The following is a 19,595-nucleotide window of genomic DNA, read 5'->3' on the forward strand; positions in this document are numbered from 1 at the left end:
GTAGTTGAAGCAGGAAACATCCCCCTTGCGTGTGTTTAATTTTGTTAACGTCCGGTTTTAGGTTTCGGTCTAGGTTGCGCCAGAAGGGGGCAGTAGCGACTCTCTCAACCGACTACTACGACTTACCCGCGCAACTCCCGTGAAGGAGGTAGGCCTCAACTTTGTTTTTAGTCATATTTTGCTTCATTGCGCTGTTATGAACTAAATACAGGATGCACTGACTGTAGAACTAGCATGCATGAACAGAGTAACGCTCGTTACTTGTATATTCTCTGAGTTTAAGTTACTTACCCTGCATACTTGTCGGAGCGTTAGCTAACGACAGGCTAAGAAGGTTACTAGCGTTAGCACCGCAGCCACAGTTGGAGGTAAATAACAACCATAACACACAGTTTAGTGTTAGATCTGTATTGCAAACAGTTGTAAAGATAAACGCCAGTATAATTTCAGAGTTGAATGGCTTTTAAATCTGTAGTGTAGCAAGATATAACGTTGCAGTATTCGTCCAGCGCTGCTAGCTTAGCTAAACAGTTCATGGAGCCCGTTTGACTGAGACTCTGCCGCGCAACAGATATCGATTTGAAAGTTACTTGCAGCGTTGTAAGCGGTGCCTGAGCATTTTCTGTTTCTTCTGTCTTGCTAGCAAACAAAGGCAACAAACAAAAACAAACAGAAACACCATGAGTGTTGACGTGAAAAAACTGAAAGTCAACGAGTTAAAGGAGGAGCTCCAGCGCCGCGGCCTGGACACCAGAGGCCTGAAGGCGGACCTGGTGGAGAGGCTCAAAGCCGCTATGGAGGCTGAGGCTCAGGCTGATACCTCGGAGCAGGGGGAGCAGGAGGATGAATACGGCGACGACGACTACCAAGACAACGAGGAAAACGAAGGTGGAGACGATGCCCAAGAGCAACAAGGTAAAGCCATGTTTACATAGATATTTTGTGCAGACATTGATATACATTATATGATGTGACCTGTAACCTATTGAGCTCATTGTCTTTAGACTAGAGGTGCAAGGGTTAATCAATTATTAACTCTTAAACGATTTACCAACTATTTGAGTAATTTATTAAGAAAAAGGCTGTTCTTAGATTCAACTTCTTAATTTTAAATGTTTTTTGTTTTTTTGTTTTTTTTACTTTTCTATGAGTTAAATGGTTATCTTTAGGTTGTGGAAAAAAACAAAACATCGGGAAACCATGAGCAACATTTATCACCATTTACAGACTTTTTAATAGAAACAAACTAATTGATTACGTTAGAAAATAATTGTGGGTTGCAGCCACTTGTAAACTTTTGAAATTCTTGTCTACATACTTTTATGGATTAAACTGGATACATACTTTCCTAGGCTTCTGACTCCCATCTTTGAAAAACTAAAAAACTGCCCCTCCAAAGTGTTTTTATTTTTACTGTTGGGCTATGCAGTATAGGGAGGCTGTCTAAATGCAATGTATTTTCTAAAATCATGCTTCAATTTAAAGTTCATTATGTAGGAGATTTCACACGTGACTCAGTAACACACAAGAAGTTGTAAAACCATTTACCGGAGAGTTTACACCTGCATGAGACCTGTTGCATAACATTATAATATACATTGTAAATTCTTGATTTACTGATCAAATTGCAGTTTTTATTCTTCAGCCATAGTTCTAAGAGATCAAAGTGCACTTGCATGGGGGAAAATATAGAGAAGAAAGTTAAAATTATGCAAGTTTTTGAAGAGCGTATTGAGTTTCTATTTTACAGTTATGACATGCTAAACGAAGCACCTACCGTTTTGAAACCCCTTTTATGTGTGCAGAAGAAGCTGAGGACTACGGAGATGAAGATGATGGTGATGACGGTGAAGGTGATGCCCCTCAAGAGGAAGACGAGGGCCGAGACTCAGGTGGTTACTACGAGGAAGAGGAGGCCGAAGAAGCGGAGGAAGCAGAGGGCGAGCCTTACCAAAGTCAACCAGCTTCAGACTCGGGACACAGCATGCCTGACTTCACAGCTGATGTGGATATACAGAAGTCCGAAATTATGCCCGAGGAAGAAACCAAGCCTGTGCAGAGGGTGGAGGTGGAGGTGGAGGAGAAGCCTGACAACAGACAAGGTTATATTACAACAGTTTTATAACATTATCATTACATAGCATTTTTTCATATAAACATGTAGAATGAAGTATACTGTGTGGACCGTGTTTCTGACTGTTGGGACAATTTATTGACTTAAAAACTCTAATGTCATTTAGAGTTTTTAAATGCTGTTACAAAAGATTGTTCGTGATTTGATGGGAATGTATTTCATACAGATAAAGGCTGAGAGGAGAAGAACTTTGCAGACGCAGCAAAGTTTTACTTACTGCTGACACATATTCTGCAAATTCAAGGGTGGCACGGGGACTCAATGATTAGCAGTGTCACCTCAAAGAGCAAGTTGTAGTTGGTGTGCAGTTTGTTCTGCTCTGTGGCTGCACATTTCTCCTAAATGAGATTGTTTAAAGCCAGAAGACAACATTTCTTCTTGTCGTTAGTAAAGCATATTAACAATTGCAGGAACTTTTTGAAATTCGGACTACATTACTCACAGTAAAAACATGTACAACTGAACTAAATCCCACTGCTGTCACGTGTAGCACTTCAAAGATAATTTTAAAGAACTTGCCCGGTTTATTTGTTTTGCATGCAGTTGGGTGATCATTGTTTACAAATGATACGATACGCCTTTGTTAATATCACACTGGGGAAGTTTTCGTTTTTAGAGCAGCAAAGGGGATAATGCAATCATTTAAATAATAGCAGAAAAATAAAAAATAAACGAAAAACATACATAGTTTAAATTTCTCTAAATGGAAATAAAAATATTGCACATATACATATGTTCCAGATGTACTTAAGCTGTGCTTGTGGTTATATTTGTTCATGTATCGTTTTAGAAGTCAAAGTGGAAGTCAAAGTGGAGGATGAATCTGAGGCTATTGGAGACAGACGGGAGGATAGTCACGGGGCAGAACAGCAGCAAGGGCAAGAAGCTGCAGGTCAGGCTGAGCAAGTCAAAGTGGAAGGTGAGAGAGGTGGACACTACGGCCGCAAAAGACCATATGAGGAGAACAGAAGCTACGGCTACTATGAGCACCGTGAGGATAAGAGGTAAACTGATTGTAAATTCTGATATTTTACATTAGACTTCTAGCTTTTGTTCTAAATCCACACACTAACTGTGCACTTGAACAGTAGATCAAGTGAGTATATTGTTGTGATTAACTTTTTGATTAAAGTGACAGTAAGGGATGTTAACTTGATACTCTGCTGATATTGTACAGATCCCGAACTCCACAGCCCCCTGCTGAAGATGAGGAAGAGAACATAGATGACACTCTTGTTACAATTGATACATGTAAGTAAGAGGATAAAGTGGATCTCTGCCCAAGTAAAAAGATAAAAATGTAGTCACAGCTGTGAGGAGCTGCTGTCCCAGCTGGAGGCCTTCTGGCTGTGAGCCGGCCGGGTTTTATTTTCAAAGCTTCTGTATTTAAGTGAGTTCAGTTCTTAGCATTCCAGCTGAGTTATTACATGCATATATTACAATAGAAATGTTTCCACGACTGTCAGATTTTTTTTCAACTTCAACCTAAATTTAGCAAACATCTCCACTACATACATCTAGATGTTTCTCTGCCATGTGTGTTGGTACATTTTCAATGTATCACGACATGATTTAAGTGCAAAGTATGATATAGCATTATATGCCACTAAATAGGTTTAAAAAAATTTTTTTTTCTTCTTTTCAGACAATTGTGATTTGCACTTCAAAGTGTCCCGGGATCGCTACAGTGGTTATCCACTGACCATCGAAGGCTTTGCTTACCTGTGGGCTGGAGCACGAGCTACACATGGTGTCACCCAGGGCCGTGTGTGTTACGAGATGAAGGTAAAATACAGAAAATGAGTCTTTCTATAATGTCGAAGTAGTTTTCAAATTGGACAGATGTTTGCTTCACGCTGGTTCTGAAAGAGCTTGAGGTCTGGTAGTAGACTAATATATTGTAAATGAACGTATTCTGTCTACATGACAAATTTGTCACTGATGCATGAGAGGTTTTATGTATTTATAATTTTTGATTTGATAAATGAGAAACTTTGCTCTGTTCATTACATACATTGTCTTTAAATATAAGTACTGCAACTTACATTATCATCCCAGTCCTTTGTTCATTAGCCTTTATTAGCTGATCCTTTTGTACACCAATAAATGTTTCCTAAAACCTTTATACAGCTTGTTTAAAGTCTTTTTTCTCCCATTCTTCAGATCAATGAAGAAATTCCAGTGAAGCACCTGCCTAGCAGTGAACCAGATCCCCATGTGGTCAGAATTGGATGGTCACTGAACCACTGCAGCACTCAGCTTGGTGAGAAGAGCATCTGTTGCAAAAAATCAAGATGATGGTCGACACAAATCAATATTTGCTGTAGCAGGGAGCTGCGGTCTTGTTTGAAACCGTGCATTTTATTTTGTCATGTATTAGGTGAGGAGCCCTTTTCCTTTGGATTCGGAGGAACAGGAAAAAAATCCGTTGACTGCAAGTTTGCTGATTATGGTGAGAAGTTTGGTGAAAATGACGTCATCGGCTGTTACATTGTAAGTAACACTAACATTTACTTTGTTGTGTACAGTGGTCCCTTGTCTATCACGGGGGTTACGTTTGAGAACAAAAAAATCTGCAAAGTAGCGACCATGTTGATTTTGTTATTTATATGTATTAGAAACCCTCTCCACATACCGTACAACAGTGCAGAGCAACACTATGCATAGTGATCAGACATCTATGTGAAATGGACAAGGTGAGATGCTGAATGCTGCTACACATGGGAGATGAAGGAGACTGATGCTACGGTCACTGAGCCAATCAGCGCCCAGCGCTGTATGCTATGCATTTTACTTGGAGTAAATATTCTTTGAATATGTTTTAATTATTATTTTTTGTATATTTTTTTATATTGTTTTCATTTCCTTAGGCTAGAAAATGCTTATTTTACTGCAAAAATAATTAAAATAATGTAGCAATCGGAGAGCCGGTCGCGATGACTGAACTGTTGTGCTGCAATGCACCATGGGAGTTTGGGGTGTTGGGGGTTTAAATGTCATTATTTTGGTTTATGTTAGTGTTACAGTGTTATTAGTGCTTGTGGTTTATTGTGTTTTTGCGTTTTAGTTAGCCTAGTTAGTTTGGTTAAGTGTTCTGTTGTCAGGACCGTGAGTGTGAAGTGTAGTGTGTTTGATGACTTCCTGCCACATTTTCTCTATTTGTGCTCTTTATGTATGTCAAAATAAACACGTGCCGGTTACAGAACCGAAGGCAGACATCCTTTCTCCAGCATCGTTCTGCAACGCAGCTTGCCACACTATTAAACATAATAATACTTATATACTGCAGAATCCCACGATATAGCGAGATATCCGCAATACCAAATGCAATTTAAAAATCTGTGATACAGTGACACCATGAAAAGTGAACCGCGATACGGCGAGGGACCATTGTATAGCATCTTATCAAGATAATACAATATAGTCAATTGGAATGAACATGCATTTGATTAAGTACCATTTTTTTGCTGTTTTATTGCATAATTAATGATAATAGCTCATAATTTTTGATCAGTTGTGCTGGAAAAACAAAGCTAATGATCCTTTTTTGCCTTGTGACCATAATTTCAGGACTTTGACAGTGGTGATGAGGTGGAGGTGGGCTATTCTAAGAATGGAGTGTTTCTTGGTGTGGCTTTCCGCACCACCAAGGAGGCGTTGGCAGGCCGTGCCCTGTTTCCTCACGTCCTGGTGAAGAATTGCGCCGTTGAGTTCAACTTTGGACAGAAGCGGGAGCCTTACTTCCCCCCACCAGAGGGATACACCTACATCCACAATCTCAGAATGGAGGACAAGATCAGAGGCACAAAGGGACCTGCCAGCAAATCTGATTGCGAGGTAGGGCAGGGCTGAGATTATTGTACAGTATGTAATGTTTTTGCTCATAAAAATGAGTTGTGATTGGGAGGAAAAAGTCAGATACACAGTCTAGATAAGATATTTATCTTCCTGACACTTTGTGTTTTGTTTCATTTTTATACAACATTCAACAGAAAATTAGAAGTTTCATGCTCATAGTTCATATATTTACATTAATTTAAAGAGATGAAATACATTAACCCAAAACATTTAACCCAATTTCTTCGTTCACTTGTGTTAGATCCTGATGATGGTTGGCCTCCCTGCTTGCGGAAAGACCACCTGGGCCATAAAGCACGCAGAGACTAACCCTGACAAGAAGTATAACATCCTGGGCACAAATGCAATCATGGACAAGATGAAGGTTCGTTTTCACCACCGAAAAAAACAAATGAAACGAGCACTCTTAAATGTTTTTACATATTTGTGAAATTGGACTATCTGTTGTGCAGGTGATGGGTCTGCGTCGCCAGAAGAACTACGCTGGGCGCTGGGATGTTCTGATACAGCAGGCCACCCAGTGTCTGAACAGGCTGATTGAGATCGCCGCCCGCAAGAGACGTAACTACATCCTGGATCAGGTACTGCCCCTCCACTTACATACTGCTCTAATACTCACCACAGTCAGTCAATGTGCCCTGATGATCACTCTCTCTCTAATGGACTATTTATTTATCTTTCAGGGGGTCTCTGTATTATAGAGTAGAAGAAGCATTGATCACCCTCTTGTCACTTGCTTGTCATGCTTTGTAAAAGAAAATGATTAATGGCTCTCATAAGTGACAGAATATGTCATGTTTTCATCCCTCAGTATATTTGCACTTGCTATTTCTTGTCATAATACAGTATTGTTTGTCTTGTGAATTTCAACAATGTACAAGTAAACCATGACTATGTAAAGATGTTGAGAAACAAGTAAGCTCTGACTGGTGAGTAAGAAAAACACCTTCTGTTGCTAATTTAATAAGACAGAGTTGATGGCTTTTTAAAAGCTATTTTTAAGTGAGATACATGGAACTTTTGAGTGTGTTTTTTAATAAATTGACCCTGAAGGTAAGTAGTGACTAACGGCTTTTAGATTTTCAGGTCCTTGTGTTCAGCAAATGTGAAAAAAGGTAGGTGGGTCTGATGGTGGACCTTGGCTTTTCTGTGGATGCTGTGAGTATGTGCAGGTAGGTTATATCTGTCTGTTGTTGTCTGGAATGGAAATAGAGTTCGTATGAAGATACGGTAAGTCGAGGTAAGTATGGGGGACCCATCAGAATACCAAGTCGTTTTCAGTGTAGGTGATCAGTTGATGAGAAAAGAAAGTTAAACCGCTAATTGGATGGTTTAGAAAGAGTGTTTCCTCTTAAAATTAAACGTTGCTGTGTGGCTGTTTATTAGATGGTAATGAATGTAACAAATTAGTTTTACTTTTGGTATGCATTCAAGATGTTAAACTAAACAGGATACTGTTAAAATCTTCTAAGAATTGATTTCCTTGTTAAGTTGAACACTGACTTTGACAGTACTATAGAACTGCATTTAATGAAACACTAATGGCAATAATGTTGTCTTGATTGTGTTAGCTTTGATTGGTTAGTGAAGAAACACTTGAGTTGCATAGATTATATGATTGGAGGTGATGCTCAGAGCTGCTTTGTTTTTGTGTCTCTAACTACTGGTGGCAGTGAATCCTCTGAGTAACATGACATGAATTGATGCAAACCTTATTCTAAAGTGTACTCTGGCAGTTTGAATGTAAGCCGTAAATGAGTCTAATTAAGGATTTGTTATGAAGCTACATTTTGATTACACTTTCCTAAAAATGAACCATTGGCCTACTTTGTGTCGTGCATCACAGAATATGAATAGTTCTTACAATATGAAAAGGAGTGATTTATGGTGCAGCTAAGTTTAGCAAATGACAGCAAAATGTGATCATACATTGTTGCATGCGTAGATTGTGTTGGGAGGAGACTGCAACATTTTTGATCTTCCCAGTTGTCATAATTTCCTTTAATGACAAATCCTGGAGTGACTAATTTGAGTGTTGAATGGCAACATGTAGAATATCTAACACTTTGCTAATTAACCATGTAACCAGTAGGAATCATGCATCTCTTTATCAATTGTAATTTGTATTTTATGGCAATTTCCTTCACTGTATTTCTTTATTTAATATGCAAGAACCCAGAAGTAATCCGTTGAATGAATATTGATTAATGCTATGTTGTAACTGTAATACAGCAAGTTAAGAACATTTTGCAGTCATCACACTTTTAGTCATTATAACAGCATTTGGGGCATAAAGATTCTCGATTTAGATCATCCTACATAATCACATTGTTTTCAACAGAATGCAGTAATAACCCTTCTTAAAATACATTCACATACAACACACTGTCACCGCATGATGACACTGAATAAGTAACTACTCAACAATCTGTTAAACTTGTACATCTTAGTGCTGTAAGGTAATTGAGCAAATGGACAGTGCAGTCAGTTTAAATAGTTGTGGGGTCCCTCTGTTCGTAACTAACATCCATCAGCAGTCACCGGGTACCTGAATGCACAGGCTGTGAGGTAAGTCTGTGGAGTGACGAGAGGCCACTAGTACCTGAGTAAAAACGTAGACTGACATCCAAGCCAAACCTCTCTCACTTCATTATTGCAGGGTTCCAGCTTCCTTCCAGTGGAAAGCCATTACAAGTAAACAATAACAAACAAGCTTCTACTTCTTTCTTGTCACCATTGCTAGACAAATGTATATGGATCAGCAAGGAGACGAAAAATGCGTCCTTTTGAAGGTTTTCAACGCAAGGCTATTGTAATTTGTCCCACGGACGAGGATTTAAAAGAACGAACATTAAAGCAAACCAATGAGCAGGGGAAGGATGTGCCCGATCATGCTGTTTTAGAAATGAAAGGTAGGAATGCTGTGGAAAACAACAAATAAAACACCAGATCTACTTTTTACTTTTTCTATGTGTTGTCTCTAAAATCAAACTTGGAAGATGCCCCCTCCCCCCCTTCCCCCATCATAGCCTTTGGCCAGATATCAGACCTGGACATTTTTTTAAACAGTCCATGTGACTTTGATTCTTATTTTTTTGCCCTCTATCTGCCACTTTGCCATTCAGCTTACTTCTGATGCACTGCAAACTGAGATATTGGCCTTTTTTAGGTCACATAATAGTCGGGCTAATATTGCACAACTGGCTTCCATGAAAAGGATGTTTCCAAATGGCAAACTTACAAGCAGTCACATGCCCATGTTGTTGGAAGTTAATTCGTAACACCATTACATCAGCTGTCCTTGGTTTGCAGTGCTGTTTCCTCTTCTCACCAACCTTTTAGTTTTCCTTTTTGTCCCCCTCCCCACCTCTACTGAAGTCTCCTCCCTCTCCTGTGTCTGCTTAAACAAATGTTTCCTCCAAGTTCCCCTGGAGGTAATGTTTGTTCCCTTTACCCTGCCATCTGCTTTCATTATCTGCTCTTAGTTTCTCTGATTTACACTGCCCCTGTATAATAGTAATTATTGTTCATTTTGTCTTCTGGTGGTGTGGCTGCTCTGGTCTTCACTACAAACCCCCCACCCCTCTTCTTTCTCTCTCTTCCTCTGCCTCTCCATCCGACTCTTGCTGGATGGGTTGTCTCTCTCTCGTCCTCCTTCACCTGTGGTCACCTTTGTCCCTCTACAAGCCAACTTTACTCTCCCCGAGGCTTGCGACTTCCTGGAGGCGGTGACGTTCATTGAGCTGCAGTCCGAAGAGGCTGAAAAGCTGATGAAGCAGTACAATGAGGAAGGCCGCAAGGCTGGCCCGCCCCCTGAGAAACGCTTTGACAACAGGCAGGGTGGGTTCCGTGGCCGCGGCGGCGGTAGCTTCCAGCGGTATGACAACCGTGATGGTTCCCGCGGTGGCTACCAGAACCGCAGTGGAGATGGTGGCAGCGGATACAGAGGAGGTGAGACTCAAACTATATTATATTTGGTAGATTCAGGTCACAAATCTTTTTCCCGAAAGATCAGTATCTAAGGATCTTTCAGAAATTGAGGCCATGGTTCAGCAACAAAGATATCCTTTGCTCTTGTACATAAGGCGCTCAAACTGCAGCTAACATGTCATCATTCGGTAAAGGCATGCAGACTGATCTTGGGACATCATTTTGGTTTATTTTGCAGGTTACAACCGTGGCAGCTATAACCAGAATCGGTGGGGCAACAGCTACCGTGACGGAGGCTCTGATACACGTGGTGGATACAACCGCAGCCAGCAATCAGGGGGAAGCTACAATCGTCCATCCCCTTACAACAAGGGAGGATACAACCAGGTGCTTAACATGACCTTCATATCTAAAGTCTGAGTAATTAAAAATTTGAGGAAAAAAAACTAACAGTGCATGAATGTTCTCCTTCGCCACCAGGGCTACAGCCAAGGGTACAGCCAGGGCAGCTACAACCAGAACTACTACAGCAACTACAGTCAGTATCCAGGATACAGCCAGAGCTACAGCCAGAGCTACAGCCAGACACCTGCCACTGCACAGACGTACAACCACCACCAGCAACAGCCACAGCAACAACAGCAGCAGCAGCAGCAACAACAGAGCTACAACCAGCAATATCAGCAGGTAGGTGAACAGCGATGGAATAACTGCACCTCCTTTTACACACATTTTAAGTAAAAAAAAGATGACACTAACATCACACAGACCACAGCATACATATACAGGGCAGTAAGAGTGGGGAATTTGCCAGTAAAAAATATGGGGCAGACAGCAGAGAAAGGCAACACAGTGACTACCGTTGTCCTGAATTCATTGTAGTAGTAATAGATTGCTGTGGAGTCTTTACTGTAGAATAGAAATGAATCCAAACGTCTGCAATGTGCTTTCACACACCTGCACAGCTCTCCACTTTGTATTCTGTATGCGCAGCATGTTTAATAAGGTTGCTCCTTTCAATTTGGGAATGTTGTGTCAGAGCAAAGCACTGTGAAGTATTGTAAAGACTTTGTGTAATATGGGTAATTTAACATCTACAGACCACAGTAGACTCTGTTACAGATCAAGTTACTAATCAACCGTCACCTGGGACTTGCAAATAAATGCAGATGGGGTGATTTTGACTCCGAAGTTGAAGCCATGTTTGATACAAAGAAATAATTTCCTGGATAGCGGTAATTTGATCAGAAACTGTAGATGCTGTAGGTCCCATTTCTGTGTTATAAAAAACTGCACGTCTCATGTTGAACTATAAATAAAATCCTGGTCTATATTTGCAAGTGCAGAGTGGATAGCTCCTGCTTACATGCTGCTCACAGCTGGTGTAGCCAGTTTCATTGATTGTAGAGGAAGAATTCTGATGCAGCAGTTGCTCTGCATGCAGCCTGCATACATTAAATGTTCAGTTTAACACAAGATAGACACGGGTGCAGAATAGAAGAACTAAGCTGAATGTAAACATTCTCTAACTGCTGTTTCTGTTTTTGCCTCCAGTACGCTCAGCAGTGGCAGCAGTACTACCAGAACCAGAACCAGTGGAACCAGTATTACAGCCAGTATGGCGGCTACCCTGGACAGGGCAGCCAAGGCTCGTCTTCTGGTTCCCAGTAGCTTCGCCCTGCATCTCTACCTGCATCCACCTTTGTCCTGAACACCTCTGACCTCTGCAGCAAATTACTTTTGTACAGTCCCACATTGAGTCACTGACCATAACATTCTCTGTCTGGTTTAACACAGTAGCCTTCATTCCTCACCAATGTACACATAAATTGTATACAAATTGATGTCTTTTCATTATTTTTACTGAATTAAGTCTTACTCTAAGCAGTGACCGTGAGGTGGTAGATGATAGGTATCAAGACATTTAATGAATGTTATCGATTATGCATTGAATGTGGATGTCTGCACTCCACATTTCCTACAGATTGAAGAGGTAATTGTATATTTCTAGGATGCGTAGTGTGAAAAAAATGACAGGAAAAGTACAGCAAAGCCTGAATAATTTTGCTTGCTTTGAGAAGCTTAAGAACAAAATGCATGCTTTTTAACTTCATGCCCCGTTTCCTCTGTCTTGCCGTTTACTTTTCAGTTATCGAGTGAGCACGTTTTAGTTATTGCAAATGAATCCAAACATTATGGAACATTTTTATAGGTGTTGATACTGTAGTATTTGATCCAGTCTTTAATTACGAATAATATTTTGCCACTCTTGTTGAGTAGTTGTATGTGCAGTTTTTTCCCCATCCCTTTGTGATTGCTGTTCATTGAGTCCAGTAGTTTAAAGCCTTCAGTCAAACCCATTTTTTTCTACCTGAAAATGAAAATCTGATTTTGACCAGTTACGCAAGCTGTCTTCTTGTCTTTATACAATAAACGCAGTTGTATACGCCTGTAGATGTTCATGTGATCATTTCTTCTAGCAGTGGGTGAATTCAAGCACAACACATGCTTTATGACTTGTCTTTGTTGGTGTATTTTTCTTGTTCTTCAACAAAACCGAAATCATGGAAAAAGGACACAAGAAATAAAGCATTTAGCTTGAAATAAAATGCCAAATTTTGGACCGTAAGTATTGTTCCAGTGCAGTCCTGCTGAACCTTGAATAACTTTTTGGACAAATTTGAAAGTCAAAACATGTGAGGGCAGGAAAAAAAACATTTTGCCTGATGGACTGGATTTGACAACTTCCTTTTGTTACTCTAAAAAAAAAAACAAGGGCTGGGTAATATTAATACACAAATAGGTGAGAAATGAAAGGAAAAACCCATGAAGTTTCTTGACAAGGTGTTGGGCTGCTAGAACAGCTTCATTATGTCTTGGTATTGATTCTCCAAGTGTCTGGGACTCTTCTAGAGGGACGAACGAGCATTTTTCCAAAAGATATTCACTCCATTGGTGTTTCGATGGTTGTAGAGGTCCAAAATCTGGTAATTTAAATCTTTATACTTGTCAAACCATTTGGTGACCCCTCTTGGCCTATCGATGTGGGCACAGTCACCCTGGAAGGGTCCATCCCAAGGTGACCACTCTGAATGATTGGTCCTGATTTGAAACCGATTCTTCCTGCTAAGATTCATTGATACCAACAGCTTCTCAGAACCACCTCATCCCCTCACTGGTGGGGGTCAAGGGTTCAGGTTTTTCCTTTAATCTGTCACCTGTCTATGTTTTCTTAATTTTGTAGCAGCAGAAGTTTGGATTTACATTTCAGGAGGAACTAACCAGATGAAAATAGCCCTCCTCATATATATAACTACATGCAAAATTCCAATAAATCCAATATTGCTGCTGAGACAGAGCCTCACTGATGTGCAAAATAATCTACCATCATCTGGTGTTATAGAAACCAGAGAAACAAAAGGAATAGACAGCTCAGTAAAGCCCCTTTCAGACATGGAATATGTAAAATTAAGGCATTCTATCATTCAGAATGGATAATTTTTCTGTTAACGTTCGTCACTGCTTCATTCACACGTACCTTCGACAGTGATGGACAGAGTCACAGCGGACCGTAACTCAAACAATGTACAACAAACTGTCAAAATAATTACTCCACCAAGGAACGCGGTGGAGTTATGTGACGATCGGCGTACGCTTGTCCGTCTGTTAGTCTGTCTGTGTGCAACGTCACTCAAAAATGGAGTAACAGATTTGAATGAAATTTTCAGGGAAGGTCAGAAGTGACCCAAGGATCAACTGATTAGATTTTGACAGTGATGTGGCTTCTAGTCTGGATCCACGGATTTGTTAAAGATTTCTGGACCGTTGCGAGATAGCAGCAGGGCATCAGCTGCCTGCTGATGAGCACATGATTGCAATCCTACTACAAATCGACCACTGTGAACTTATCGGGACTTATCAGTTGGAAATTATACAACCATTGAGCAGCCTTGGCGGGGTACTGCGCTCTCTGAGTGCTCTTCTTGTTTACTTATCAATTCCTAAACACTGAAAATTCTGTGCATGTGTCCAAGTCCAACCTTGTACAACTGCAGTTTTGACTCTGAATGTCTGAAAGGGGCTTAATGATGCAGCAATATCTACTGTTTGTTAAGGAAATATGCATATATATATATATATGTATGTATGTATGTATGTATGTATGTATGTATGTATGTATGTATGTATGTATGTATGTATGTATGTATGTATGTATGTATGTATGTATATATATCATCATATATAACCCAATCCAAAGCTAAACAAATAGCAATTCAATTTCGTTTAGATCTTAAACAGAGTCGCCATATAGCTGCCAAACTTAAAATCAACCAGAATTTTGCTGAGGTTAGTGTTAATTTCCTACCCTGCATTTATAAAATGTATGTAGATGACAGGTTGTTATAAATGACTTCACATGGACTGAGGCTGTGTAGAATCTTAGCACCAGAGAACCAAGGCACGTGTTCTAAAAAAACAAAACGAGGTGTTCATAAATTACAGTCAGAAAAACCGATGTTCGAAGCCCTAACAGCCACACTAATAAGGCTGACATAAAATTAAAAACAGGTCACAACCGTACTCGAAACACGAAAGGAGTCCATTTATAACTGCCAACATTCTGAACAGCCACAAAATCTCATCAGTTCAACACCAGTCAGACGCGGCTTCGTCACAAACGTGGTGATGTCTGCAAGTTTAGTCAGCGTGGGAGAAATGTGAGAGCTCAATCCGGCTCTCGGCTTTTGTCTTTGTACATATGAAGCTCCTCCATCTTCTCCTGCAAGAAGGAAACGGGCATGGACGAACCACGGGCTCTATGTGGCAGAGTGTTCACCTGGAAAACCAAAAGAAAGAGACAAATCCATCATTAAGACAACTGAATTTCATGCAAAATGTTTTAACTGCAGAATAGGATTTAAAAATTGGTCTGTTGATTAACAAAATTGAATTCTTTTTAAAGAAAGATGCAATTCTTAAACTTGTAGATGAGCAAAAACAAAATTCCCTCCACCACTTCTGTCTTCAAAAATGTAAATTAAAAAAAATAATTTTGGTGGTAAGAAAGAATTAATGGAAGCTACTTTAGCTTACTGAAAGGACAAACTGGACACAGAAATGATCATATTCTTGGTTTAATTTATGCTTGACATTTACAGGAATATAACGTTGTACATTAAAGTTGTAAATTTACATTTCTAGTTCTGAGTATTAGAGACTGCTTCCTCATTTATTAGCTTCTGTCCCTCAGTGAATCACTGTCAGAAGCTCTTAATATGTGGGAGTGATCTTGCAATATTCAAAATTTGTGACAAGAATATGATAAAAGGTCAAGAAAGGTCAAGAAACCCTGTCTTTCTTGTCTCACCTTTCTCTCTGGAGACGCATGTAGGAGGGAGTTGAGGTGGTTTCCTCGTTTGTCCTTCTTCTCGGGCATCCACACGCCAGGATCCGTCTGAGTCGATCGGTCCGACAGCATCGAGTCGCTCATGTTGTTTTTGTTGTGTTCTGTCTCGTTGCTTTGAGGAAAAACGAACGTCTCCTCCTCCGAACCTGATGGGGAAAATAAGACGTCAATGTGCTGAGTTCATGTCGTTTTGTGCCTATGGAAAATGTTCACCTCCCTGTAAATTTTCCTCCTTTCGTTGGTTTTCAACACTGAATCATGGTCAATTTAATTAGGCTTTTTTTTGACAAGAAGTTACAAAAAAGTCTCTTTCATGTCAAAGTGAAAACAGATTTTTTACAGACTAGAGTCAATAAATCAAAAATATAAAATGTAACAAAAAGGCAAAAGTATTCACCCACTTTAAAACGAACGGATCTGAACAACTGGTGCTAAAAGCCACACAATTAGGAAATTAAGATTATCTGAGGTCAGTGAATGTGTCTCAATGATTGTAGTGTAAAGACACCTGTATCTGGAAGGTCTAGTCATTGATGAATCAGTACTCTTGAGGACAAAAGAACACTCCAAGCAACCAGAAAAAGGTTGATAAAAAGCATAAGTCATGGGATAAGTAAAGAAAATTTCTGAATATCTCTTGGAGTCCAGTTAAATCTATTATTAAGAAATGAAAAGGATATTTCCAGAGCAGGCCGTCCTCAAAAACTGAGTAACGGAGCAAGAAAGAGACTGTCGTGGGAGGCCACCAAGACACCTATGACTCCCCTAAAGACTCAGGTGTCTTTAAATAACCTTTTCATAGTGTTGCGTGGAGTGTTTTTATCTTCATGGTGTAGTTCTATCCAGGAGTACTTGTTTACCAGCGACTAGGTTTAATTCTACAATCACTGAGACACATTCACTGCACTCAGATGATCTCCACTTAACTAACTGTACAACTTCTAGTACCAACTTGTTGCATCTGTTCACTTTAAAGAAAGAGAATATAATATATATATATTTATTATTTTACAATTTATATTTTTGATTAATTGACATTACTTTGTAGAAATCTGTTTTCACTTTGACACGAAAGAGGCTTTTTTGGGGGTAAATTATCATCAAAAAAGCCAAATTAAATCAAATGTGATTCATGCTTTCAAAGCAATAAAAGGGGAAAACTTCATAAGGGGGTGAATACTTTTCAGAGGCACTGTGTGCAGAAAAATGGCATGTGTTTTGTGGCCTGTATGTGATGCAGAAAGGACGCACTACAGCTGCTGCCCTTGGTTCTGGAGTCGGGCGCAGGCGTGCACGGGCAGGACCCAGTCGTGTTTTTGTGTTTCTTTACGCACTCCGATCCCACCAGGTCTCTGCAGTGTCTGTGGCAGTTCATCCCACAGTCTGGGAGAAGGAGAAAACATTCAGACTTTAACAGATGCACTGACGCTGAAACGGACATTTCACTAAAAATTAAAAAAATGTATGACCCAGATGTAGTTTGTTGCTTTTTAGTTTTCACATGTAATTGTGTTGTACTTTGAGCGTCACCAGCCAAATTACTGCTGTCTCCATGGCAGCTGAAATCTCAATAATATACCTTAAAACAAAAACTCTCAGAAATGCAAGAAGGTACATGATGCTAAAACTTATTTTTACCTTATATTAGACTAACTCTTACTCTGATCAAACTATTGAATGATTTACTTTATGTAGACTGTGATCAGTGTCTCCTATTAAATCATTGCTTTTATCATCTTTTTTATTGTCTTATTGATTCTTAAACTTCATTTCATTAGTTCCTTTTATTCTCTTTTACCCTTTATGTACTTATCTATTTATTGTTGCTACTATTATTATTTTTAGCCTTGTGTTTATGGTTTTAACCTCTATTTTCTTTAATTCCATTTGTTGTTTTCCTTTACTTGAAGCTGGCATTTTTGGTTCTTTTTTTGTTGTATTTGGTGGTGTTGTATTGATTTATTTTGAAAATCTTTGACCATATTTAACTGTATTTTTTCACTTTTGAATATCTGGGCTTTCCTGTTCTGTTTGAACTAACTGGCCTTTACTATTATTGTTATTATTATTATTGTTATTGTTATTGTTATTGTTATTATTATTATTATTATTATTATTATTATTATTATTATTATTATTATTATTATTATTATTATTATTATTATTATTATTATTATTATTATTATAGAGCTTACCTTTGCAGTGGAAGCCCCCTTTGATGACTCCCCACAGCTACAAGAAGACAGACATGATATGTTGTGTTATACCTTGATTCACCATCTATATAAAACCAAAAACATACACAACAGATACTCACAAAGCCCCCACATGTGTCACAGAACGTTGGCCGTTTGTACGCGGTTTCGTGGAAGTTATGTGCGTCTTTGAAGTTGTAGCCCAGCTTGGCACATACCGACATTCCCCTCATTAAGTAAGAGGTGATTTCCTCACGGCTGATTTGTCCCACCCTGAGCAGAGAAGTTTCCAAAGTTAAAGTTTTCACTCCAACAGCGATGACGTTTCCCAGGTTTGCATGAGGCCTGCCTTGCTGCTTCCTCACCTGTCAGTTTCTTGAGTGCAGAAGGAAAAGGGGAAGTTGGCCGCTATTTTTTCAAAGTCCTCCAGTGAAATGTAGCCGTCCTGGTTCTGGTCGTAGTTTTTCATGACGGACTGCAGGGGGCAACAGAGCAAACACACATTCAGCCGTGGAGCAGCAGTTCCTTGCTTCTGCTTTAAGCTGCCCAGTAATAAGGAAGTGAAAGACATGAGGTTGCTGCCAAGCCACATACTCACATCCACCATCTGTTTGACGTGATTGGATATGGTGTCGGGGTCGAGCCTGGGGGTGACCCCTGAACCCCACTCTGCCACTACCGGCGGTTTAACTGCAGCTACAGGCTGTGGACCGACACATGCAGTGATGAGACACGAAGGACTGTGAGGAACAAGAAGAAAGAGCACACCCACCACATAACACACTTCCCTAACGTACAGCACTTTGATGTGGCCGACTTTGATGTATGTCAGCGTCAGAGGCTGCGCTTTTGTTTTGAAGAACACGTTACACCCACAGAGAGTACACAAATGTCCATCCTCTCATGAAAAGAGAGGTTCAAAAAGCCTGATGCTGTGAGACAGAGCTCACTTCAGCTCTACTGACCTGGATCTTGGGGTTTTTGGGCTCCTTGGTGTATGAAAGTTCATATATCTCATCCTCGGTGTAGTATAAATCTAGAGAGAGCTGAAGCATTAAAAGAACATAATTTAAGATGTTCTCTGTGGAATCTATTCATCTCAATTCTGTATTCTTGTTTCGGTCTCGTACCGTGAGCAGATGCAGCAGGTCTTTGTTGGCCTCGAACGGCGGCGTGCAGCTGTGGATGGCCAGCAGGTCGTTGATGTTGCTGTACAGGTGCTGCAGCTTGCTCAGGTTGATCTTCTCCTCGTCGATGTAGTCCGGCAGCGCCTCGTTCAGCGAGATCAGGTCCTTCAGGTGGACACCAAGGATGGGCACCTTGAAGCCGCTGCACTCGTTGTAAACCCGCCGGTAGTTGCTGTAGTTGCTGCGCGAGGACAGCAGCTCAGTCATTTCACTCAGGGCCTGAAAAAGGAAAAAGGTCATTCAATTAAAAAATCTAACATTTAAGACTGTAAACAGTTACAAGAGATACATTTTTACACAGAAATCACAGGTTTCAGGACATAACTCTATATGTCTTTCATATATATATATATATATATATGCTACCGTTCAAAACATTGGGTGCACTTAGAAATGTCCTTATTTTTGAAAGAAATGCATTTTTTTTCAATGAAGATAACATTACAAAAAATCAGAAATACAGTCTAGACATTGTTAGTGTGTTAAATGACTATTCTAGCTGGAAACAGCTGATTTTTAATGGAATATCTCCATAGGAGTACAGAGGAACATTTCCAGCAACCATCACTCCTGTGTTCTAATGCTACATTGTGTTAGCTAATGGTGTTGAAAGGCTCATTGATGATTAGAAATCCCTTGTGCAGTTATGTTAACACATGAATAAAAGTGTGAGTTTTCACGGAAAACATGAAATTGCCTAAACATATATATATATATATATATATATATATATGTATGTATCAAATTCAATTCAATGTAGCTTTGATGGGCTGCATTAAACTATATGTTCGACTATTTGTTTTAAGGTTTGAATAGTGCTCTTTTTGTTGCCATAAGTCCAATTTAAAAGCAGTTCACCTCTTAACATGCACCTTTCCCCTGTA

At 39.8% G+C, this 19,595-nt stretch overlaps 2 protein-coding genes across 2 annotated transcripts in view; one reads left to right on the forward strand and one right to left on the reverse strand.

Annotated features, from left to right (window-relative positions):
- hnrnpul1 (heterogeneous nuclear ribonucleoprotein U-like 1) lies at positions 1–12,376 on the forward strand. Its single transcript, XM_023286928.3, has 16 exons — positions 1–148; positions 644–915; positions 1,806–2,102; positions 2,925–3,138; positions 3,312–3,385; positions 3,780–3,919; positions 4,298–4,397; positions 4,515–4,627; positions 5,705–5,971; positions 6,234–6,356; positions 6,445–6,573; positions 8,736–8,904; positions 9,680–9,943; positions 10,161–10,309; positions 10,403–10,609; positions 11,477–12,376. The coding sequence occupies exons 2-16, from the start codon at positions 681–683 to the stop codon at positions 11,591–11,593; spliced, it is 2,598 nt and encodes an 865-aa protein (XP_023142696.2). The 5' UTR covers positions 1–148; positions 644–680; the 3' UTR covers positions 11,594–12,376.
- Positions 7,911–19,595, reverse strand: part of rasgrp4 (RAS guanyl releasing protein 4) — a 22,843-nt gene continuing 11,158 nt past the window's right edge. The window contains exons 9-17 of the mRNA XM_023286938.3: positions 18,655–18,930; positions 18,490–18,570; positions 18,123–18,227; positions 17,890–17,999; positions 17,647–17,797; positions 17,525–17,561; positions 16,581–16,712; positions 15,291–15,475; positions 7,911–14,759 (exon numbers count right to left, since the gene is read on the reverse strand). Coding sequence (XP_023142706.1) covers positions 14,649–14,759; positions 15,291–15,475; positions 16,581–16,712; positions 17,525–17,561; positions 17,647–17,797; positions 17,890–17,999; positions 18,123–18,227; positions 18,490–18,570; positions 18,655–18,930 — 1,188 coding nt within the window. The 3' untranslated portion in view covers positions 7,911–14,648. The remainder of the gene's footprint in view (positions 14,760–15,290; positions 15,476–16,580; positions 16,713–17,524; positions 17,562–17,646; positions 17,798–17,889; positions 18,000–18,122; positions 18,228–18,489; positions 18,571–18,654; positions 18,931–19,595) is intronic.

Source organism: Amphiprion ocellaris, chromosome 7 (genome assembly GCF_022539595.1).
Source record: "Amphiprion ocellaris isolate individual 3 ecotype Okinawa chromosome 7, ASM2253959v1, whole genome shotgun sequence".
Taxonomy (NCBI): Eukaryota; Metazoa; Chordata; class Actinopteri; family Pomacentridae; genus Amphiprion; species Amphiprion ocellaris.

Coding starts and splice junctions, on each gene's coding strand:
- hnrnpul1 (XM_023286928.3), top strand. CDS start 681: ATGAGTGTTGACGTGAAAAAACTGAAAGTCAACGAGTTAAAGGAGGAG. Junction 3,920..4,297: donor GTGTGTGTTACGAGATGAAG/GTAAAATACAGA, acceptor CCCATTCTTCAG/ATCAATGAAGAAATTCCAGT. Junction 4,628..5,704: donor ACGTCATCGGCTGTTACATT/GTAAGTAACACT, acceptor CCATAATTTCAG/GACTTTGACAGTGGTGATGA.